The sequence below is a fragment of the Bos indicus genome, chromosome 25 (assembly GCF_029378745.1).
Source record: "Bos indicus isolate NIAB-ARS_2022 breed Sahiwal x Tharparkar chromosome 25, NIAB-ARS_B.indTharparkar_mat_pri_1.0, whole genome shotgun sequence".
In the NCBI taxonomy this organism is placed as follows: domain Eukaryota; kingdom Metazoa; phylum Chordata; class Mammalia; order Artiodactyla; family Bovidae; genus Bos; species Bos indicus.
This window is the reverse complement of record NC_091784.1, coordinates 27,801,160-27,825,660: the sequence shown is the minus strand read 5'-3', so window position 1 is coordinate 27,825,660 and position 24,501 is coordinate 27,801,160. Positions and strand designations below refer to the sequence as shown.

At 45.4% G+C, this 24,501-nt stretch overlaps 1 protein-coding gene and 1 long non-coding RNA gene across 2 annotated transcripts; one reads left to right on the top strand and one right to left on the bottom strand.

Moving 5' to 3' along the window:
* Positions 1 to 2,570: 2,570 nt before the first annotated feature.
* LOC139179729 (uncharacterized) lies at positions 2,571 to 12,802 on the bottom strand. The gene is made up of 2 exons (XR_011564064.1): positions 12,488 to 12,802; positions 2,571 to 9,474 (listed from the first exon to the last, which is right to left on the bottom strand). It is a non-coding gene; the product is annotated as an uncharacterized lncRNA (long non-coding RNA).
* Positions 12,803 to 13,169: 367 nt separating this feature from the next.
* On the top strand, positions 13,170 to 18,593 carry ZNF689 (zinc finger protein 689). Its single transcript, XM_019988193.2, has 3 exons — positions 13,170 to 13,374; positions 13,583 to 13,696; positions 15,671 to 18,593. Exons 1-3 carry the CDS (start codon positions 13,170 to 13,172, stop codon positions 16,852 to 16,854), a joined length of 1,503 nt encoding a protein of 500 aa, XP_019843752.2. The 3' UTR covers positions 16,855 to 18,593.
* Positions 18,594 to 24,501: the final 5,908 nt, after the last annotated feature.

Genomic DNA, 24,501 nt, shown 5'->3' with positions numbered 1-24,501 from the left:
CACATTTGAACATAGAGGGAAGGGGAGGGTGGGATGAATTGGGAGATTAGGCCTGACATACACACTACCATGTATAAAATAGACAGCTAGTGGGACACTGCTGTACAGCACGGGGAGCTCAGCTTGATGCTCTGGGATGACCTAGAGGGGTGACACTGGGGCTGGGTGGGAGGGGGCTCCAAGACGGAGGGGATATATGTATACATACAGCTGATTCACTTCATTGTACAGCAGAAACTAACGCAACATTGTAAAGCAGTTATCCCCAACTTAAAAAAAAAATGGGTGAAGGAAGCTGCCTATTAGTATCTGAAACAGACATATAACACTGTGACAGTTATTCATTTATTATCTCTCAGAAAAAAAATGTCACTCTTTTGGCCTGCTCTATGAAAATGGAGCTGGACCCTAGAACTACTTTTTCTTTGCCAGCTGGCATCTTACTAAGTTTTATCAGTAGAGAGCTGGTGAAACACTGCAGGAAGAAAGGGCTTTGCTTCTGGGTTCCCACTGTGCATAGCAGCCAGCAGCAACCAGTGACCAGCAACTTCCCCTGGTACACCCCGGGGTAGTTTGTAGTGGAGTGCCTCTGTGAGACACATTCCCATGAACAGTTTTCCTTGGTACCCTAGAGGGAAGATTTCCAGCAAGTTCCACCAGAGTGGCACTCCAGTGACTTCTGTGTTCTCTCCAAAAAATTCTGCATCTCCAGGCTTCCCTGGTGGCTCAGTGGTAAAGAATCTGCCCGCCAATGCAGGGGATGTGGGTTTGATCCCTCAAGGAAGATCCCACATGCTGAGGGACAGTAAAGCCCGTCCGCCACAACTCTTGAGGCTGCACACCCTAGAGCCCCGGCTCTGCAACAAGAGAAACCACCAGGATGAGAAACCAGCACCCTACAACAAGAGAGCGGTTCCTAGTCACTGCAACTAGAGAAAGCTGGCATGCAGCAGTGAAGACCCAATGCAGCCATAGATAGATAAATACTTTTCAAAATCCTGGATCTCAGCCCCTGGGAGGCCCAGATAGAGGCTCTTTCTTGGGTGCAGTATCTCCAGCTGAGGGACAATGGCTGCTCTTAACAGGATTATTTATGTATTTACTTGGCTATGTTGGGTCTTAGTTGCCATGCTTGGCTTCTCTTTAGCTGTGGTATGCCAGCTCTAAGGTGCTTGGACTCCGTAGTTGTGGTGCATGAGCTTAGTTGCTCCGCAGCAGGTGGGATCTTGGTTCCATGACCAGGATCAAACCCGAGTCCACTTCCTTGGAGGGCAGACTCTTAATCACTGAATCACCAGGGAAGCCCTAGTGGCTGCTCTCAGATCCACTCTTCCTATATTCTGTAGAATTCTCTTTACATCTTACTATCTCTAGTGGGCAGAATTGCGTCCCTCAAAAAGATATGTTCAAGAGACTTCCCTGGTGGTCCAGTGGCTAAGACTCTGAACTCCCAATGCAGGGGCCATGGCTTCAGTCCCTGGTCAGGGAACTAGATTCCACGTGCCCTAACTAAATATCCTGTGTGCTGCAACTAGAAGATCCCACGAGCTGAGATTAAGATCTAGCACTGCCAAATGACCCCTAGTTCCTTTGACTATGACCTTGTTTGGAAATAGATTCTTTGCAGATATAATCAATGAACTCATACTGGATTTGGGGCAGGGGGAGGGGCTCACTCCAATGACTGGTGTCCTTGTAAGAAGGAAATTTGAACAGAGATACACGGAAAGGAGAAGGCCATGTGAAGATACACAGAGAGACACGTAGGAAGAATGCCTTGTGGTAACAGAGACAGAGACTGGAGTGATGCATCTACAAATCCAAGGCCAGAGATTGCCAGCAAACACTGAAGCTGGGAAGAGGCAAGGAAAGATTCTACTTAGCATCTCAAAGGGCGTATGGCCCTGCTGATGCCTTGATTTCAGAATTCTAGTCTCCAGAATAGGTTTGTGTTGTCTTTTCAAAATTGTATTTATTTATTTTTAGTTTTGGCTGCACTGGGTCTTCATTGCTGCCCACAGGCTTTATCTAGTTGTGGAGAGTGGGGGCTAGTCTTTAGTTGTGATGCGAGAGCTTCTCATTGCAGTGACTTTTCTTGTTGGGGAGCACGGGCTCTAGAGCACACAGGCTTCAGTAGTTATGGCACACAGGCTTAGTTGCCCCATAGCATGTGGAATCTTTCTGGACCAGGGATCGAACCCATGTCCCCTGCATTGGCAGGCAGATTCTTAACCACTGGACCAGCAGGAAAGTCCTTGTGTTGTCTTAAGGCACTCAGTTTGTGGTAATTTGTCATGGCAGCCCTAGGAAACTAATATATAATCCAATCCCTCATTTCTCTAACTGCCTTTTATAGTTGGGGCTTCCCTTGTGGCTCAGCTGGTAAAGAATCCATCTGCAACGCAGGAGACCTGGGTTCACTCCATCCATAGACTGGGAAGATCCCTGGAGAAAGGAAAGACTACCCATTTCAGTATTCTGGCCTAGAGAATTCCATGGACTATAACAGTCCATGGGGTCGCAAAGAGTCAGACATGACTGAGTGACTTTCACTTCACTTTTATAGTTGATTTTCTTTCTCTCTCTTTTTTTTTTTTTTTGCCCCTTTGGCTGTGTAGAATCTCAGTTCCCTGACCAGGGATTGAACCTGGGCCACAGCAGTGAAAGCCCAGAATCCTAACCACTAGGCAACCAAGGAATTCCTGATAATTAATTCGTCCTTGTTGAAATTGCGGTGTGGATTCTCTCTCCCAGTTGCACCCAGACTTGCACCATCACCAACAGAAATACCAGTGTTTTTGTACTAAAGAAAATGGAATATCTGAATCTTGAAAGTTCCTACTGCAATTAATATGAAAATATTTCAGAGAGAGTAGGCCATTTTTGAGAGAGGTTTAAAATCTTTATTGCGGACATATTCCTTAAAGGCATTTTGAATACTCCTATCACACCTGAAAAAGAATAAAAAATGAGAACAGATGGTGCCTGTGAGGAAGCTGACTCAACCAAAGTGGAGGATGTTGTGCTGGACAGCTGCCCTGTTGTCTCAAAGCCATTCCTGGCCTTCTGTGGTTTCAGGTGACGGCCAGCTCTAGACAACACTCAGAATACAAGTTTAGAAATGGGTGCACCTAATATTATAGGTGGGAAGGAAGAGAGATAATGGTATCAGTAGCGGTGCTGGGGCAGGGAGGTCCATGACACACAGAAAACACATTCACAGGGACTTCCTTGGTGGTGCAGTAGCTAAGATTCCATGCTCCCAATGCAGGGGGCCTGGGTTCATTCCTTGGTCAGGGAACTAGGTCCCATATGGTGCAACTAAGAGTTTGCATGCCAAAATGAAGATCAAAGGCCACAACTAACACCCAGCACTGCCAAATAAATAAATAAATATTGAAAAAAAAGAAAACCACACTCATATGCCAAGACCTTTGTCCTAGAGAAAGAGGCCTAGGTGAAGGAGGCAAGGTCCCAGGCTGGTCAAGAAGGCTCTAAATATGGGATGACATGTCTTTATTTGTTCAACACATTTTTAAAATGCCAACCACATGCCAGACACAAAAGAATACTATGGCAAGCAAGACAATGAGAGTCCTTGTCCACAGAGAGACAAGCAAACAGAATGGTGCATAGTGACATAAATGCTAAACTCAGCTTATATACAGATTCCCCAAAAGGACATAAGCAGAGCTAGAGAAATTCTCAGAAAAAGTGATGAATCATCTAAGAACTGAAGGAAAAGGGTTTGGGGGAAGGAGAAGATTGTGCATCAGTCAGTACAACTGTGCAAAGGAGCAGAGGATAAAACTCAGGAGGCTGCAGATAATTTTTGAGTGTCAGCCTTCCATAACTAATCCACACGGGCTTCCCTGGCAGTCCAGTGGTTAAGAATCTGCCTACCAATGCTGGGGACACAGGTTTGATCCCTGGTCCAGGAAGATCCCACATGCTGAGGAGTAACTAAGCCCATGTGCCACAACTAATGAACCCAAGTTCTAAAGCCCGAGCTCTGCAACAAGAGAAGCCAATGCAATGAGAAGCCTGTGCACCACAATAAACCTCATAACCCTTGCTCATGGCAACTGGAGAAAGTCTGCATAGGGCAATGAAGAAGCAACACAGCCAAAAATAGCATAAATAAATCTTTAAAAAATATAAATGTATAAAAAATGTCTTAAAAAGAACTAATGCACACCTTTTAGAATAAATGTGTTGAATATATGCTCCTTTTACTATGACGAAATAAATGAGTAGAGAAATAACCCATCTACAATCCTATTTTCTGAAAATCACTAACCCTTAATACAATTTAAAGGACAAAGTCATTAACTTAAAAATACGTATCCAGTGGTAACCTGTACGTACCTTAGAATAAAAATTACAGCTATAGGCAACAATGAGTGAATTTTGAAGCAAAAGAAGGCAGATGTTAAAATGTGTGTGTGTGTGTGTGTGTGTGTGTGTGTGTACAAAATGATTCCATTTGTATTATGTTCAAAAAGAGGCAAAACTAATCTGTAATGTTAGAAATTGGACTAGTGGTTATCTTTGGGAAGAGTGGTGACTAGAAGGTGCATAAGAGGTTTCTAGGAAATGCTTTGGTTTCTTGATCTGGATACTGGTTGTGTGGGTGTGTTCATTTTATGAAAATTCATTCAGCTTACACTTAAGATTTGTGCACCTTTGTGTATATTATGCTTTAAATTAAAAAAAAATGTATATCTCAATATGTAAATGCTTGGGTAAGGCTTTGCCAAAGGATTTAGTGAAGTGTTCATATAGAAATATGCTTGCACCTACACAAAAGGCTTCCCTGCTGGCTCAGATGGTGAAGAATCTGCCTGCAATGCGGGAAAACCTGGGTTCAATCCCTGGGTTGGGAAGATCCCCTGGAGGAAGGATGGCGACCCACTCCAGTATTCTTGCCTGGAGAATTCCACAGACAGAGGAGCCTGGTGGGCTACAGTCCATGGGGTTGCAAAGGGTCAGACATGACTGAGTGACTAACACTTCACATATAGGATTTTTTGTTTAACTTTTTTAATTTTTAAAAATTAAAAAAAATGTTATTTATTTATTTAGGCTATGCTGAGTGGCTTGCAAGATCTTAGTTCCCCAACAAGGGATTGAACCAACGCCCTCGGCAGTGAAAGTCCTAACCACTGGACTGCTAAGGAATTCCCTAGAATTTCTATGAACACAGCAGCTACAAAGCCTTTGACTGTGTGGATCACAATAAACTGTGGAAACTTCTGAAAGAGGTGGGAATACCAGACCACCTGACCTGCCTCTTGAGAAATCTGTATGCAGGTCAGGAAGCAACAGTTAGAACTGGACATGGAACAACAGACTGGCTCCAAATAGGAAAAGGAGTACGTCAAGGCTGTATATTGTCACCCTGCTTATTTAACTTATATGCAGAGTACATTACCCACTCCAGTGTTCTTGCCTGGAGAATCCCACGGATGGAGGAGCCTGGTGGGCTGCCATCTATAGGGTAGCACAAAGTCAGACACGACTGACGTGACTTAGCAGCAGCAGCAAAGTACATTATGAGAAATGCTGGGCTGGATGAAGCACAAGCTGGAATCAAGATTGCCAGGAGAAATAACAATAACTTCAGATATGCAGATGATACCACCCTTATGGCAGAAAGTGAAGAGGAACTAAAGAGCCTCTTGATGAAAGCGAAAGAGGAGAGTGAAAATGTTGACTTAAAGCTCAACATTCAGAAAACTAAGATCATGGCATCTGGTCCCATCACTTCATGGCAAATAGATGGGGAAACAGTGGAAACAGTGGCTGACTTTATTTTCTTGGTCTCCAAAATCACTGCAGATAGTGACTGCAGCCATGAAATGAAAAGACGCTTACTCCTTGGAAGGAAAGTTATGACCAACCTAGACAGCATATTAAAAAGCAGACACATTACTTTGCCAACAAAGGTCCCTCTAGTCAAAGCTGTGGTTTCCCCAGTAGTCATGTATGGATGTGAGAGTTGGACTGTAAAGATAGCTGAGTGCCAAAGAATTGATGCCTTTGAACTGTGGAGTTGGAGAACACTCTTGAGAGTTCCTTGAACTGCAAGGAGACCCAAACAGTCCATCCTAAAGGAGATCAGTCCTGAGTGTTCATTGGAAGGACTGATGTTGAAGCTGAAACTCCAATACTTTGGCCACCTGATGCAAAGAGCTGATTCATTGGAAAAGACCCTGATGCTGGGAAAGATTGAAGGCAGGAGGAGAAGGGGACGACAGAGGATGAGATGGTTGGATGGCATCACCGACTCAATGGACATGAGTTTGGGTAAACTCTGGGAGTAGGTGATGGACAGGGAGGCCTGGCATGCTGAGGTCCATGGAGTCGCAAAGAGTTGGACACGACTGAGTGACTGAACTGAACTGAACTGAGCAGCTACAAACTCAGGCTGTCACAGATGGGTTGTGTTGCTGATTCAAATTCAAGTGTAGCCATTTATGCAGTGATTTTCCAAAATGGCAAACAATTCTCAGCAAAATTCCAAACTAAACAAAATACAATCTTCCCTCCATATACACAGGCTTTCCTGGAAAGGTCAGGATTAAAACTGTACTTGTAAGTTTGTGCTTCTATATAAAGTAAACCCAGGTTCTGTACTTAGACAATCACAAACCTATTTTTACCTACAGAATGTCCATGGAGCATTCTGACAATGATGGGGAACAAAGGACAATTTTTCACTGAGCAGGACTATCTGGTTCTGAGCAAGACAACTGATACCCTTGGGCCCACCCTTATCTAAGTTTATTAGAAATTGACCATTCTCCCACTGTGGAATGTAAGCATCTTGAGAGGACCTTTGCCTGTGTTTTTTCACAGATTTATCCTAAGCTATAGGATACAGAATAGACTGGAACTGGCAGGGAAAAGCCATGAGAAGGAAGGACTAGGATAACAGGATTTTACATCTGATATACTAGCAACGCGAATGAAGTGTAGTTGAATAATCAACTAAAATGTTTAGGAAAAACAACAAGCTCTCTCGACTCAACAAATATGTGAAAATATTTAGCAGCCAGTTAGATGTGCAGGCCTAGAGGAGGATTTCTCAACTGCAGTTGGATGCCTGAAACTTTGGAAATTTTACATTAAAAATACAGGGTGTAACAAAGAAGACAGAAAGATGAGCTGAAAAATAAAACCAACAAAACAAAAAGGGATTCAGAAGCCCCTGGAGGAAAGTGGCAGAGTGTTTTAACAAAGAGGTTGGCAGGACTTGGAGAGAATTGCTTTAGCAGAACAATAGGACAACAGCCTGGTTGGCATGAATTTGTCCTAGGTGGACAGATGATGAAAATGTAGATGTAGCCCAGTAGCCAGTAAGAAGGGGAAAACAAATAATTTTTTCCCATTATTTCAATATTTTTGAGAAACTGCTGTGCCAGGAGTAGCTGTACAGGAGAATGGTTAGGATACATGGGCTTAAAAATCAGATACATTGGATTCTATTGCTTGTCCTTAATTTAGCAATGTTGGGCTTCCCTGGTGCCTCAGCGGTAAAGAATGTGCCTGCAAGGCAGGAGCCGCAGGAAGCGTAGGTTTAATCCCTGGGTCGGGAAGATCCCCTGGAGAAGGAAATGGCAACCCACTCCTGTATTCTCCTGCCTGGAGAATCCCATGGATAGAGGAGCCTGGTGGGCTATATAGTCCATGGGGTCGCAAAGAGTCAGACACGACTGAAGCGACATAGCACACACAAATGTTACAGTAAACAGGTTCTTACTCAACTGCGCTTGAACGCCCCCATTCCGAAAGTCCATGGGGTCGCAAGAGTCGGACACAACTTAGAGACTAAACCACCAAATTGCACAGTTGCTGGCACATGGTGTGGGTTGTTTTTCTTGTTACACTATAGTTATTAGATGCTCAGGAGCAACAAAAACTAAATTCTGACTTTACCCACTCAGCTCTCAGAGCGGTGGAGAAAAGGGAAGAGGGCTCTTCTGTAAGTCACTGAAGTCCAGCTAGTGTGTCAGGGACTTTATGCCAAGACTGTCAAGAAATGGACAGTCTCAGGGCCAAGATGTCTCAGAAGGAAAAGCCCTAGTGATTAGGTCAGAAAGAGCACTGGACTTGGAGCCAGAGAGACCTGGGTACCAGTCACCCAGTCTCAATGTTCTTTTTTTTTTAAATCTTTTTATTCTTAAATAGGGCTTCCGTGGTGGCTCAGATGGTAAAGCGTCCACCTGCAATGCGGGAGACCTGGGTTCGATCCCTAGGTTGGGAAGATCCCCTGGAGAAGGAAATGGCAACCCACTCCAGTACTCTTGCCTGGAAAATCCCATGGACGGAGGGGTCTGGAAGGCTACAGTCCTTGGGGTTGCAAAGAGTCTTTAACAGGGACCACACTCCCTGCCCTCACATGGAGCATTGCTCAGGGTTAGATGATTCTAATGAGAAGGCTGTTTTGCACCTGGAACAATGTAGAAATTCCATAAAGGTGCTCAGTTCCATAAAACTGGCATCTCTCAGGACAGGAACCCAGTTCATTTTGCTGTCAGGACGCACTCTCTGAGGCCTTGGGGGTCAGCAGAACAGAAAGAGTCGACGTAGAATCTCCCAGAGGGCGCTGACCAGTGCGGGCTCCCTGCATAGTAACCTCCTGGGGACGCCTGCTGCAGATCTGCGAACCCAGCCCCCTGTCAGGCGTTACCTAGCAACAGCGTCCTGGAGGCTGGCCCAGGAGGCCAATCAGCGTGGACTTCGTTATTTCAGTGATGTAAACAGTCCAATCACTGGGCGTTGTCAGAAGACACGTCTTCAAGCTAATCTCCGCAAGCACCAATGAGGGGTTAGGAGTTTTAAAAGCTGGAGCTAAATATTTGGACCTGGCTCTTATTTGATAAGATCATCTGAAGGAAACGAATGACTAGCTTCCGACTGTATTTGAATGATGGTTATGAAGGCAGTCGCCGCCATATTCTCTTAGGGCATTTTCCGATACCTTTGTTCACTCTTGAGTCCTAGAGTGACCCACGACGCTATGATTCCTCTGTTTTGGCCGCAGCTTGGCCCCATGCGTAGCCAGATCCGGGCCGACTCAGACGCTGGGTCTAGCAGGGCAGTGCTCCTTGGCTGGGAAAAGGGCATCCAGGACTTGGGGACTGGAAGAATTCAAGCGCCGTACCAGCACCGTTCCGCACTTGAAGCCCAAAGCCTGGATCTCGCCGAGGAGGCTGTGAGCTGTGAAGCTGTGAAGCTTTACCGCCGCGGCCGAGTATTTCTTGGAGAAGTGAAATCTGAGGCGCAGAAGGCTCTTTACCGAAAGTGATGCAGAGACCTACGGCCACCTGGGGGCGCTCTGTGAGGGTCTTTCGTGGTCTCCTCCCTGTGCCTATTTTTGCTTGTTATTCGTCTATTCACAGCGTACCTAATTAAGCGAGTTCTTAGACGAGAGCCGCAGAAGCGGATTACTCAAACCGGGCAAAATGCCTGAAGGGGAGAGGAAAAGAGGGAGCAGTGAGCTGAAGCTTGGGGAGGGGCTGTCCTAGAGTGTCTAGGAAGCCTTTTATAATTATTTACCACGATCATATTGCTATGTCTGTGACTGCTGCTGCTGCTAAGTCGCTTCAGTCGTGTCTCTGTGCGACCCCAGAGAAGGCAGCCCACCAGGCTCCCCCGTCCCTGGGATTCTCCAGGCAAGACATAGTTTTTTTTTTTTTTTTTTAACGGCTTTATTGAGATATTATTCACACACCATATAATTCACCCGTTTAAACTGTACAACTCAATGGTTGTGGGTTTTTTTTGTGTGTGTGTGGTATATTTAGAGTTATGAAACCATCACCACAATCAACTAAGCACATTTTCATAACCCCTGAAAGAAACTCCTCAGCCATCACTCCTCATTCTCTCCTCCCTCAGCTCCTGGCAACCACTAATCTGCTTTTGGTCTCTGTAGATGTGCCTTTTCTGGACACTGCATGTAAAGGAAATGTAAAAGATTTTGTCAAATTCTTTTTGCACATCTGTTAAGATGACTCTGTGGTCTTTGTCTTTATTTTATTGACACATGATGTATTACATGAATTAATTTTCAGATGTCATGCCAACCTTGCACCCCTGGGCTAACTCCCATCCAATCATGGTATATAATCCTTTCTATAACCCCACTAGAATGACAAAAAAGAAAACAAGAAGAGGGGAAAAAAAGAAAAAAAAAAACACCTTCCTATTCCCAGGGCCTCAGCCCATGATAATCACCCAACCACCATGCTACTTTGTTTCTATGAAACTGGCTACTTTAGATACTTCATGTAAGTGCAGCCATACAGTATTTATCATTTTGTGACTGCTTTATTTCACTTAGTATAATGTCCTCAAGTTTCATCCAAGTTGTAGCATGTTGCATAATTTCTTAATTTTTTAAGACTGGTTAATATTCCATTGTTTGTAAACACCACATTTTCATTATCCATTCATTGGTCCACAGATACTTGGGTTGCTACCACCTCTTGACTATTGTGGATAATGCTGCTATAAACACGTGTGTGCATAAATATCTCCTTAAGACCCTGCTTTGACTTCTTTGGAGTATATACTCAAAGTGGAGTTGCTAGGTAATAAATTCTATTTTTCAATTTCGGAGGAACTGCTATACTGTTTTTGGTAGCACAGTGGTTAAGAATCTGCCTGCCAATGCAGGAGATGCACAAGATGGGGGCTTGATCCCAGGGTCGGGAAGATCCCCTGGAATAGGAAATGGCAACCCACTCCAGTATTCTTGCTTGGAGAATTCCATGAACAGAGGAGCCTGTCGGGTTACAGTCCATGGGGTCACAACAGTTGGACACAACTGAGTGACTGAGCATAGCTAGTTCACCTCTGGACTTGATGGCTTCTTATAACCAAATCACAACTAGCTATACTAATCATTGAAATGTGTTCTCTTTTTGTTGTTTTCAAATCATGTATGCTTTGTGTCTCTCTGCTGTGCTGTGCTTAGTTGCTCAGTCGTGTTCCATTCTTTGCAACCCCATGGACTGCAGCCCATCAGGCTCCTCTGTCCATGGGGATTCTCTAGGCAAGAATACTGGAGTGGGTTGCCATGTCCTCTTCAAGCGGATCTTCCCAACCCAGGGACTGAACCCAGGTCTCCCTCATTGCAGGCAGATTCTTTCCTGACAGAGCCACAAGGGAAGCCCTGTTTCTCTGCTGTACTATAATCTTATTAGTATTACTAGCTGTATTACTTATAGCCTATCTATAAGATTGTTGCCTCTTGCATTACCTAATGTATAACCAGGCCTGCAACAGAATTAATGGTGGCTAAATGTCTTGAGGCAATTGATCATATATATATAACTCTATATTAAATAATTGTAACAGTGTGACTCTAGGTATGAAGAAGCAACAGGGGAAAACATTTCCTGGTCCTATTCCAAAAATAGCACATTGGGTGGCTGATCAATAAAATCCTCCTCTGACCTAGGAATGAAAATTCCTGGTGCCATGGGACAAATTGATCATGAAATGCCTCTTAAACCTTACTTGAATTTATGACCAAGAGGGGGCCCTGTATGGGGGGTGGGGTGGGCCCTGTATTGGGAGTTCCCTGGTGGCCAAGGGGTTAGGATTCCAGGCTCTCGCTTGTGTGGCTAGAGTTCAATCCCTGATGGCAGAACTGAGATCTCACAAGCATGGCGGGGGGGGGGGGGGGGGGGGGGGTGGGGGGGGGGGGGCGGGGCCCTATGGAGAGGGAAGATACCCTGCTATTCATGCCACAATGTTAGCATGAATAAATGAATAACGAATGAATGAATAAACCGCAAATGTTGCCCACCATCAAGCCATCAGCCACTAAAACCGCCAAGTCCCCCTGCCCCTGTCCTAAGGGGCACCCTGAGGGGAATTCAAGACAGAAAAATACAGGAAACATTCTATTCTTTAGGTACTGGGCTAGATAGTTACAATAAGTTGCACATCTAAAGAACAATTTCAACACGTTCCGATGCTCTTCCAACAGAGAAAAGCACAATATCATCAATTTGAAATGTCGGGGTTTTTTTGTGATCAGCAATAATCTTTTGATTTTATAATTACACATATATATAATGGGTATATTTCCAACACTTATTTTTTGTGGAAATATTATTTCCAAAAATATTTCCAAAATCTGTTATATATACTGGCTCCTTCCTCGGAGCAGTTCCTCAGAGCTATCGGAGAGAATATAGTCCTCAGTTAAGGTCCTTGAATAAAACTCAACTCTCAAGATTTAGGCTGGTGCGTTTTTCTTCAGTACCACAAAATCTTTGTTCCTTCTGCTTACTAGCAAGTACCCTCTGAGTTTTTCCTCATCGGTAAAACCAGGATGATAACCATCACTTCACACAGAAGTAGCACAAAATAAGTTGAAATGTGTAATATGTTGGGCGTGGTACCTGCGCACAGGAAACACTAACATTGATCCCCTTCCCCAAAGGGCAATAAGGAACTAACTCACTATCGGAAGAGAAAGCCAGGAAAGACAACCCAGGGAAATCGCGGCCCCCGGTTGGCCAGAGTGGCTCCGTCGCTGAAATTCTTCCTTCCCTCAGCTGGGCTGCACCTCTAGGGAACAGGGGCTGTTCCTGACCCCGACGGGTTCGGCCCTTTCTGCCTCACGACTCCTGGCAGTCACCCGACCCGAGGGTCCAGCTTTTCTGCCCTTACGCTTCCGTTGGCTTCGTTCAAACAGGCCGCTTTCGGCATCACCCAATCAGAATGCTCGATCTTCGGCCGCCGCCCAATGAGCACGTGGAACGGGGGGGGGGGAAGGGCGTGAAGCCCAATCGCAGCGCCATCACACTTGAGGGCAAAGAGGTTAGGCAGCCCGCATGGCGCTCCGGTCAATAAAATCGATAGCTGGAAGCTGCCTGTGTCTCAGGCAAAGGCGGTGCAGTAGCGGCGCCGCCATTTTCCCCGAAGGCATCTTCCGGTGCCTTTCATCCAAGTTCGGGCAGGAGTTTCCTGAATAACAGCGAAAGGTTTCCGTTAGCCCCGCAGGCGGCTGATTCCGGTTCCCGCCGGGCCTCCCCAGCACGCTCCGCACGGGTCCGGCGGGGGCTCCCAAATCCCCGGCCCCTCCAGCCCCCAGGGGCCGACGCTGGGACGGGCAAGGCCGTGGTGCCAGCTTCTCGGGTCCAATGGCGCGGCCTTCGGCTCCGCTTCCCGCGCGGGGACCAGGAGAGGCCAGACCCGGCCGGAGAAGGGGAAGGAGACCGAGGGCGGTGAAGTTCGGGGACGTGGCCTTGTACTTCTCCCGGGAGGAATGGGGGTGTCTGCGGCCCGCGCAGAGGGCCCTATACCGGGACGTGATGCAGGAGACCTACGGCCACCTGGGCGCGCTCGGTGAGGCCCGGCCCAGTCTGCTTCCGCGGCCCGAAGGGATGGAGGAGCTGGGGGTGGGAGGAGGCAGGGAGTGTAGAAGTCCAGGGTCCTGGCCTGCTACCAGGTTGTCAGGGGAGGAGGACGGGGGCTGGGCAGATGATGCCACCGGGTAAATCAATCTACCCAGCATTGTGTATGAGCTGGGCCTGACTGGTTCTCCTTCCCCCAGGGTGCGCAGGTCCCAAACCAGCCCTCATCTCCTGGTTGGAACGAAATACCGATGATTGGGAAACGGCTGCCCTGGATCCACAGGAGTGCCCAAAAGGGGTAGCAGTCCAAAGAAGTGAGTGAAAAATGCCTCTGGAGGGCTTGCAGCCTCTAATGATGACTCAGTCCAGAGTATTTCGGTGCCGAGGGGTGGTAGCTATGACCCCAGCTGGAATGCTCCATTTACTGTATTTATTTTCACAACTTCAGGGTTTTTGTTTCTGTGGTGTCCAGTCCCTGTTGTCAATTTCTAAACTGACCACATGCAGTTGTCTGTTGTGTAAATGGATCAGTGAACTTTTAAAAAGAGTTACCACCCTCTTGGGGCTTCCCAGGTGGCTCAGTGGTAAAGAACCCACCTGCCAATGCAGGAGACCCTGGTTGGATCCCTGGGTCAGGAAGATCACCTGGAGAAGGAAATGGCTCTCCATTCCAGTATTCTTGCCCTGGAGAATCCTATGGACATAGGAGCCTGGTCGGCTACGGTCCATGGAGTCGCAAAGAGTCAGACATGACTGAGCAACTAAACCTCCACCTCCACCACCCTCTTGCCTCCTTCCCAGGACTCTGCCTCCAGCCTGTTTTAAATTGGGCTCCAAGAGAGCCTGTAGGGCTTCCCTGGAAGCTCTGAAGGTAAAGAATCTGCCTGCAGTGCAGGAGACCCAGGTTCAGTCCCTGGGTCAGGAAGATTCCCTGGACAAGGGCATGGCACCCCACTCCAGTATTTTTGCTTGGAGAAATCAGTGGACAGAAGAGCCTGGTGGACTGTGGTTCATGGAGTTGCAGGGTCAGACAGGACTGAGCAGCTAACACTGAGAGAGCCTATAGCTCTGAGTTTTCCAGGTGTGGATTGAAAGGATCCAATGGGGAAGAGTGGTCTGGTGTGCACTGGCCTCTTTTTGCCCTTCTGGCCGAGTGACCCTGATCAGTTCAGGAATCTTTAGCCCTTAGGATGAAGCAAGGCTCTGATTAAGGCCATTCAGGTAGAAGGAGCCCAGATCCACCTACAGGGGCAGATGCAACTCTGGGCTGGAGTTTCTTTGCCAGGTTCTCTAAGAGCAGGGATTTTTCTAAGTTCTGACATACTTCCTTGCTTAAAACTTTTCAGTTAAAAAAAAAAAAAAAACTTTTCAGTTTTTGCCAAGGCAGTTGTCAAATGGTTGGTAGTTATATGTAAGTCAATTGGGGAATTTGGTGAAAATACACATTTCTGGACCCTATCCCAGAACTATTCATATACTTATATAGATGTGTATGTGTGTGTGTATTTTTAGTGGCCCCAGTTGATTTGGCTGTATATTTAGGTTTGGTTCTCAGAGTGTGGTCTCAGACAACCACCAGCAGCAGCAGCATCACTTGGGAGTGTATTAGAAAATGCAGAATCCCAGGCCCCACCTTAGACCTGCTGAATCCCAAACTGGGAGTAGGGCCCAGCAGTCTCTTTCATGCCTGCATGCTCAGTCGCTGAGTCATGTACAACTCTGCGACTCCATGGACTGTAGCCCACAAAGCTACTCTGTCCATGGGATCCTCCAGACAAGAATACTGGATTCGGTTTTCATTTCCTCCTCTAAGGGATTCTTCCCAACCTGGGAATTGAACCCTCATCTCCTGAATTTCCTGCATTAGCAGGCAGCTTTACCACTGTGTCACCTGCGAAGCCCTAATGTGTTTCATTAAACCCTCCAAATGATTAGGATCACAATAAAATTTGAGAAGCATGGACTTAGAGGGCCTTATGACCTAGTTACTGCCAGATCATACCTCATTTGTTTTCATTTCCTGCCTTAAATTTAACCTCTTCAAAAATTGTTTAGTTTTTATAGTCAGCTTAATCTTTCCAAGAAACCTTCCCTGACTTCTCCAAGCTGGATTAGGGGCTTCGGTAATACCCTCCATATTCTGGAGCAATATGTCTCACTTAGTTGGTTGTCTGTGTCACTGACACTCCTTGAAGATGGCGTTGAGTCTGATTGTTTTATAACCTGTAACACTAGTAGGAAAGAGTAGAAGCCCAGTATTTGTTAATTTCTCCTTTGTGTCCATATAGAAACCAGAAAGAAGAATGAAGAGAAGGAAGTATTCCCGCCTAAGGAGGCACCCCGAAAGGGGAAGCGTGGCCGGCGGCCCAGCAAACCCCGCCTGATTCCCCGGCAGACCTCAGGAAGTCCCATCTGCCCTGACTGTGGTTGTACCTTTCCCGATCACCCAGCCCTGCAGAGGCACAAGTGTGCCCAGAATCTGAAAAAGCCTTACCCTTGCCCAGACTGTGGACGCCGCTTTTCCTACCCGTCCCTGCTGGTCAGTCATCGGCGGGCACACTCTGGGGAGTGTCCCTACGTTTGTGACCAGTGTGGCAAGCGGTTCTCCCAGCGCAAGAACCTCTCCCAGCACCAGGTCATCCACACAGGCGAGAAGCCCTACCACTGTCCTGACTGCGGCCGCTGCTTCCGGAGGAGTCGGTCCTTGGCCAATCACCGGACCACGCACACGGGTGAAAAACCCCACCAGTGCCCCAGCTGCGGGCGTCGCTTCGCCTACCCCTCCCTGCTCGCCATCCACCAGCGCACACACACCGGAGAGAAACCCTACCCCTGCCTGGAATGCAACCGGCGCTTCCGCCAGCGCACCGCCCTGGTCATCCACCAGCGCATCCACACGGGCGAGAAGCCCTACCCATGCCCAGACTGCGAGCGGCGCTTCTCGTCATCCTCTCGCCTGGTTAGTCACCAGCGGGTACACTCTGGGGAACGTCCCTACGCCTGTGAGCACTGCGAAGCCCGCTTCTCGCAGCGCAGCACGCTGCTCCAGCACCAGCTCTTGCACACGGGAGAGAAGCCGTACCCCTGCCCGGACTGCGGCCGCGCCTTCCGACGGAGCGGCTCCCTCGCCATCCACCGCAGCACGCACACGAAGGAGAAGGAGAAGTTGCACGCGTGTGATGACTGTGGTCGCCGATTCGCCTACCCCTCACTGCTGGCCAGTCACCGGCGCGTCCACTCGGGCGAGCGGCCCTACGCCTGCGACCTGTGCTCCAAGCGCTTTGCCCAGTGGAGCCACTTGGCTCAGCATCAGCTCCTGCACACGGGGGAGAAGCCCTTCCCCTGCCTGGAGTGTGGCCGCTGCTTCCGCCAGAGGTGGTCTCTGGCGGTCCACAAGTGTATCCCCGGCGTCCAGAACTGTGGCCCTAGATCTGCCATAGGGGCGCCTAGCCAGAAAGGCCAGGCCCTTTAGAAGGGGAGGGACTGTGTAAGTTCATTTCACTTCATGGAGGGGGCCCAGAAAAGGGAAGGAGCCCCCTGATCATACAGGTCAGAGTCAGAACTGAAACCCTGTTGCTACACAGAGCTGAAGTTTAGTGTATTCTACCATGCTGGCTGCCTTAATACCTGCGTCTAGAACAGACAGCCTCAGTGACGAGAGGGGACATTATGCAGTAAAAATTTTTCAACCTGCCCTGTCCTAAAGGACTTGTGTGTGGGGTATCAGGCTAAAGGTTCTCCCCATCTAATTTAGGGGCTGTGTTTTCTAGTTTGTGCATGCAGTCAGGAGGATCCCATTCATGGGGTGCAAGATCTTCCCCCTCCTCTGCCTCTTCTTCCTTGCTAGGTTTGAAACAAACTTGGTTTAGCCCCCTTTTGACAGTATTCCTGCCAAGTGATCTGCCCTTTAAAACCTCCCTTAATGCAGCTCTCTACCTCACAAGGCGGGTCCTTTCACTGTGGCATAGCTCTGACTTTTAGAAGGCCCTTAAGTACTACATTCTCCTTCCCTGGAAGCCTTGTCCAGAATATGTTTAAAATTTGATCTACGTGGCAGCCCTTCAGAAAACTTAATCACAGATACGTTTCCATGTTTTCAGGTTCAGTTCAGTCGCTCAGTCGTGTCTGACTCTTTGCAACCCCATGAATCGCAGCACGCCAGGCCTCCCTGTTTTCAGGTTAAATAGCATTAATTTGGTCAATCATTCCTAAAAGACAGGCTTTCAGTTCCCACACGTGATCTCTCCCCAGGCAGGTGCTGGTTTTTTGATGTCTTTTTTAAAAAGTCATACAAAATAAGCCAGCATCATAGTGTGCACTATACCCCCTTGGTCTGTACTTGTTTGAAGAGGTCTAGATTGTACTGGATTTGGAGGTGGTGACAGTGTACCAGGGCTTTATTGAGTTGCAGACACCTATATATCTAAGCTTTTTCTTTTTAAACCACGTGCTGTGAAGCTAAGTCTTCTGCATTCTGCATTTGGAAGTTTGGTTCAAGGTAGGTCTGGGACATAAGCACAGTGAGTTTTGGGAGACTGATTTTAAGGAAAAGCAGGGTGGGGGAACTGTGGTCTAGCAGCAAGAAGTAAAACCAGGACCAGCTTGTACTTTATCTGGTGGATTTGAATTTCTTGGGAACTGGGTCTCGCTCCTCCCTAAGTCTCATGAGAATAAGGAGACACTAGTACAGAACCTTCTTTTGATTCCTCTGTCAGCATCTTTCATGAAATGAGGCGAGGCCATTCAGGGAAGTTAGAAAGTTAGGTAATTGAATATGAAGCAGAAGTCTAGTCATCAAGTTATGTTCATCCCTGCCTCCCTCACAGAAGCTCCATATGGCAGCAGCAACATGTTTTAACCTTTGATATGCCTTCATGGCACCCATCCCTAAGTAGGTACTCGGTAAAACTTTACTGAATTAAATAAACAAGGCCTACCACTTGGCCTTGGGGAGCTGCACCAAATTGGAATTTCCAAACATGATGTATAGTCCAAACCTTGGAGTTGGTCATCCTCCTGCCCATTGCTTCTTCCCTCATTTCTTCTGCCATCAGCCCCAGGGATGTGTGGCTGGGGCAGAGTGTTTGTAATTACCTCTGTTCTGGTTTTTAGCAAGTTGAATTGTAACTGTTTCTTCTTGGATTGATGGGCTACCCCCAAAGCAGAGGTCGTATCAGATTGGGATTCATTAAAATGTCTGATGAGTGACTATGTTCCTTGTGGAATTATTGTTTATAAAATATAAATCTAGTTCCTTAACTGAGGAGACATTTTTATAGTTCTGATGGAAACCTTGCCCTTCCCTAGCAGAGACCTATTAGAATTCTGCTTCACCTTCTGTTGTAGAACTGATTCTTTTACCTACTTTTATCACCAGGCTAACCCAACTATTTCCTTTCCTAGGAGTTTTAGAAATTTCTTTGGACCTCAATTGTAACTCATAAAATTTCAGAGCTGTTGGTAGGCAATCCCAGTATGTGGTCTGTAGAGGGCTGAGATGAGACAAGTTCTTAGGTTTACCTCATCAGTCCCAGGATCCCAACTTCAGCTGGTTGATCTTCAACCAGCTATAGCCAGTGGGAGAGTTTTTTTTTTTGGCTGTGCCATATAGCTTTCGGGATCTTAATTCCCTGACCAGGAACTGAACCCATGACCTTTGCAGTGGAAGCTTGGATTCTTAATCACTGGACCATCAGGAAAGTCCCTGTAGTCAGTTGTTGATCCCAGTATTCTTCCAAGTAATTCTCTCTTCTGCTTCTGGTAGTTAAGAGTTTGTTACTTGTGACCAAAAGAATGAACTAATCTACAATGCCATTATGGATCTATCTCCCATCTGTCTTGATGCCTATGTGTGGGCTATGAAGGAAGACAATTACAACGCTGCTGAGAGGAGCCAGCCTTTCCACTCCATCCTCAACTGAACTTTCAACATTATTGTCTTTCATAGGTCCCAAACCACTGACTGCCTTCTCTTTCACTAAGAAAACAGGGTGTCAAATAAGAACTCCCGTAACATTCCACTCTATTGTCACTCCAAAAGTTCTGTGTGATCACTTGTTCTTACTTGCTGTCAGGGGAGGCCCCTCATACAGTGCTTCCCAATACAGGTATGCCTGGATTTCCTCTACTTCTGCCCCCTCATGGACTTTGCTCCATCTATTATTCTCTAAGTTTTATAGTTTCAGAGTCTTGTTTTTTTATTAAGGTACAAACATACCTTTAAAAAAAATTCATTATTTATTTGGCTATACCAGGTTTCAGTTGTGCATGCAGGCTCTAGTTCCCTGACCAGGGATTGAACCTGGGACCCCTACACTGGGAGTGGAGTCTTGACCCCTGGACCACCGGGGAAGTCCTAGTTTCAGAATCTCTTTTCTGGAACATACATACCAACCTATAAACATACTAAAATCTGTCTTTAAAAACAATAAATTTCCCTTGGCCTCTGTCCTAATCTGTTTTCAGCTAAATTTCTTGAAACAGTAGTCTACATTCACTGTATCCACTCTGTTTATTCTTTGGCCCATTGCCATAGTATTCTAGCTACTTTGTTGAGCATCTGTGATGTGCTGTGTACTGTGTTAAGCACTTTATATACATTCCTGTCTGTAGTTCTTACAAGAACGCCATAAAGCCAGTGTTAGGAAATGCTCCTCCTTGGGGCTCTCATGTCGCTACACATCTTGTTGAGTGTGCAAAAATGCAAGGCCCTGTCTTCAACAAATTCTCAGATTTGTGTCAATTCCAAAGCTGGGGCCTTTTGATAGGAGGCTGGGTCCCTGTGATGAAGGACTTTGTTACATTGGCAAAGACATGCTGTAAGTCTTCCTACTCTTTACCAAATACACCTGCACCCGTTTACCAGGGTGGCTGGGCATGGGAGAAGGAAAGTAACTAGAATTTTCAGGGTTCTAATTCTTAAGAGATCCAAATGAGAGAAATTTTATTAAATAAGAGAAAATGTTCTTCCAGAAATTAACCCTAATAGTTATGATTAATTGATTTGCAACAAAGGTGCCAAGACAATTCAAGTCTCAATCTTTTCAACAAACGGTCCTGGGACATCGTAAGGAAGAAGTTGGGCCTCTAATCATATACAAAAACTAACTCAAAATGAACCCCAGAACTAAACGTAAAAGCTATAAAACTTTGAAGGAGACATAAGTATGTTTGTGATTCTGGATTGGGAAATGGCTACTAAGCTATGACACCAAAGGCACAGGTGACAAAAGAAAAACTGATGAGCTGATCATCAAAACCAGAATTGGGGGAGCTTCCTGGTGGTCCAGCGGTCAGGACTGTAGTGCTTTCGCTGCTGGGGCCTGGGCTCAGTCACGGGTTGGGGAACTAAGATCCCGTAAGCCATGCAGCACAGCCAAAACCCCAAATTGTAAAAACTACTTTGTGCTTCAAAGGACACCTTCAAGAGAGTGAAAATCCATAGACTGGGAGAAAGTATTTGCCAATCACAGATCTGAAATGGAATTTGCGTCCAGCATATATTTTGAAAACTTTTACACTGATACCAAAGACGGGCAAAGACACTACAAAAAAATTACAAATATCCTTTGTGAATATTGACATAGAAATCTTGAACAAAATATGAGCAAACCAAAGCAGTATACTAAAAGGTTTATATACCATGACCAAGTGGGTTTTATTCCTGGAATTTGAGAATGTGTCAACAGACAAAAATTAATCAATGTGATATGTCACCTTAATAGAATGAAGGAAAAAAAACCCAAACCATCTCAATTAGTGCAATAAAAGAATGACAAAATTCCACATCTTTTCACAATAAAAACACTTAATGAACAAAAACAGAAGGAAACTATGATAAAAAACCATACATGAAAAACCCACGGCTAATAACATACTCAGTGGTGAAAGACTAAAAGTTTTTCCCCTGGAATTAGGAACAATGTCTGCTTTTGCCACTTCTAGTAAATATTATATTGGAGGTTCCAAGCAAAGCAAGTAGGCAAGAAGAAGAAATAGGCATTCAAATTAGAAAGGAAGAAGTAAAATTATCTCCATTCACTGACAACATGATCTTATATCTAGAAAACCCTAAAGATTACACACACTAAGAGCTAATAAATGAATTCAGCAAAGTTTCAAGATACAAAATCAACACACAAAAATCAGTTGCAATGAACAATCCAAAAAGATAACTCCATTTACAATAGCATAAAAAGAATACTTAGGAATAAATGTAACCCCAAATCAAAGTCTCAATGGTGATGAAGCTTTGAAACTAGAGACGTGGTGGTTATACAACATTGTGAATGCACTAAATGCTGCCTGATTGTACACTTTAAAATGGTTAATCATGTTTTGTCCAGGCAATACCCAGCTTGCTTCTCTTTCTCTTTTCCTCCCAACATTTTACTTTTAGAATTTTTCAGTGAACACCCATATACTCATCACCTATTTTCTACCCATTAGCATTTTACTATTCTATTCTTTATCACATAACTACCTATCTTTCTACCAGTCCATTTTACTTTCTGATGCATTTCAAAGACATTGTCATCATCAGTACACTTCGCCCCTAAACATTTCAGCATGCATGTCATCAACTAGAGCTCAGTATCTGTTTTACATATTTTTGAGTCAAACTTACATAAAATGCACAAATTTTAAGTGTATTTTGCTGGATGTTGACAAATGCACCCATCTGTCTAACCCAACCCCCTATCAAGACACAGAACATTACCATCCTAGAAATTTCCCTCAGGCCCTTACTTAGTCAATCCCAACCACACCCCACCGGAGACAACTACTGTTATAATTTTGTCCCAACCATACATTCATTTTCCATTATATTAAACTTCATATAGTTGGTATCACAGAACATGTATTCTTTTGTCTAAGGCTTATGTCATTCAGCATGATGTCTTTGAGAACTGCTTCTCTTTTAGACCTCTAATTTTTGAATTCAGAGCTAGGAGGATGCTCCCAGACCCATTAAAAAAAGCAGAACTATACGTGCTGAGGAGAAGGCAATGGCACCCCACTCCAGTACTTTTGCCTAGAAAATCCCATGGACAGAGAAGCCTGGTGGGCTGCAGTCCATGGGGTTGCTAGAGTCGGACACGACTGAGCGACTTCCCTTTTACTTTTCACTTTCATGCATTGGAGAAGGAAATGGCAACCCACTCCAGTGTTCTTGCCTGGAGAATCCCAAGGACAGGGGAGCCTGGTGGGCTGCCATCTATGGGGTCGCACAGAGTCGGACACGACTGAAGCGACTTAGCAGGAGCAGCAGCATACGTGCTGAAATTGAGCACTTCACAAGAGAGATAAAGTGAAAGAGGGAAAAAAAGCAGTGAAGTGTGATTCATATGGTACTTGTGAAAAAAAAGAAGATGTAAGCTTTTATATGCTTAAAATAACTCAGGAAGGACACAAGAAACTGGTTATAGAAATTGCCTCAAGGGATGGGAAAAACACTAGAGAACAGATTTTTTTGCTAAAAAACTGAAGCATAATACACATACAAATAAGTTCACATATCACAAGTGTACAGCTCAGTTTTCACAAACTGAATACATCTGAGTAACCAGCACTTAAAACAGGAATCAATCTGTCAGCACCCTAGAAACAAGAAAGATAACCCTCTATCACAATTTTTTAGTGGGGGATTATGCTGGGTCTTCCATGCTCTGTGGAATTTCTCTAGTTGTGGAGTATAGGGGCCACTCTCTAGCTGCCGTGCTCAGATCTCTCATTGGAGTGGCCTCCCTTGTTGCGGAGCACAGGTTTCAGGGCACACGGGCTCCAGGAGTTGCAGCTCCCGGGCTCTGGAGCACAAGCCGAATAGCTGTGGGCTTAGTTGCTCCAAGCTATGTGGGATCTTCCTGGCCCAGGGACCAAACCTGTGACTCTTGCATTGGAAGGCGGATTCTTTACACTGAGCCACCAGGAAGCCCACTTCTGTTGTTTATACTCTGGTTTTTTGGCCATGAGGCATGTGGGATCTTCTGACATTTTAACTATGTCTTGGTGTGGGTCTCTTTGTGGACATTGTGTTTGGGACTCACTGCTTTCTGGACCTGGTTGTCTGGTTTCTTTTAAGGTTTTCTGTCCCTTCTTTCTCTCTCCTTCTGGGACCTCTCTAATGCGAATGTTCATCTGCTTGATGTTCCCTCAATGGTCCCTTAAACTATCCTCATTTTTGTTTTGTTTCCTTTTCTTCTATAATTGAGATTTTACTGGTTGTTTTGAGGATCGGTGCACAGATGTTTCAATTTGTACACAATTCTTAAGGTATATATTAAAAATCTAAAAAAATCATTTAGTTGTGATTCTTTTCTGAACAGTTATTCCAGTGACTTTCTAGCTTGAAATTTAGAGGCACGTTTTCCTTAACAGGATGTGCTTAGTCGCTCAGTTGTGTCTGATTCTTTGCAACCCCATGGCTCCTCTGTCCGTGGGGGTTCTCCAGGCAGGAATACTGGAGTGGGTAGCCTATCACTTCTCCAGGGGATCTTCCCGACCCAGGAATTGAACCAGGGTCTCCTGCATTGCAGGCGGATTCTTTACCAACTGAGCTATCTGGGAAGCCCCCTCTACACTCTATCCACTCTTAAGTTTCTCTAACACAAATTTTCCTATCAGGGGAGTTTACTAATATCTAACCCTTGACATTTATAGAAGAAATGCCACATCCAAATTTGCCACTATGCAAAAAATGTTCATTGAATGGAATTTAATGCATTGAAGTCATAAAATGACTTGCTCTCATTTTGTCACAAGAAAAATGCCATCACCAGTAAGAGTGTTCCTGACCTAGGAAGCAGCAGCAAATGAGTCACCTTGGAACATGATTTGCCATAAATGACAAGATACAATAACCGTAAAACCCTATTATCATAGTGTACTTACACATATACATTTACTGATGATATATAATATAAACAATATACTACATGCAAAATATACTATAACTGAAGTACTAAACTATCTCCACCAAGGGGAAAAACAGTACCTCATCAACAATGGTAAAAAAAAGGGCAAAGCAGAAGCACAATTACACTAAAAAAACCATTAAGGCTCCTTCCATCCTTATGTTCCATGAAAAATATAACCCAATGATACTGCAAAAATGATAAAT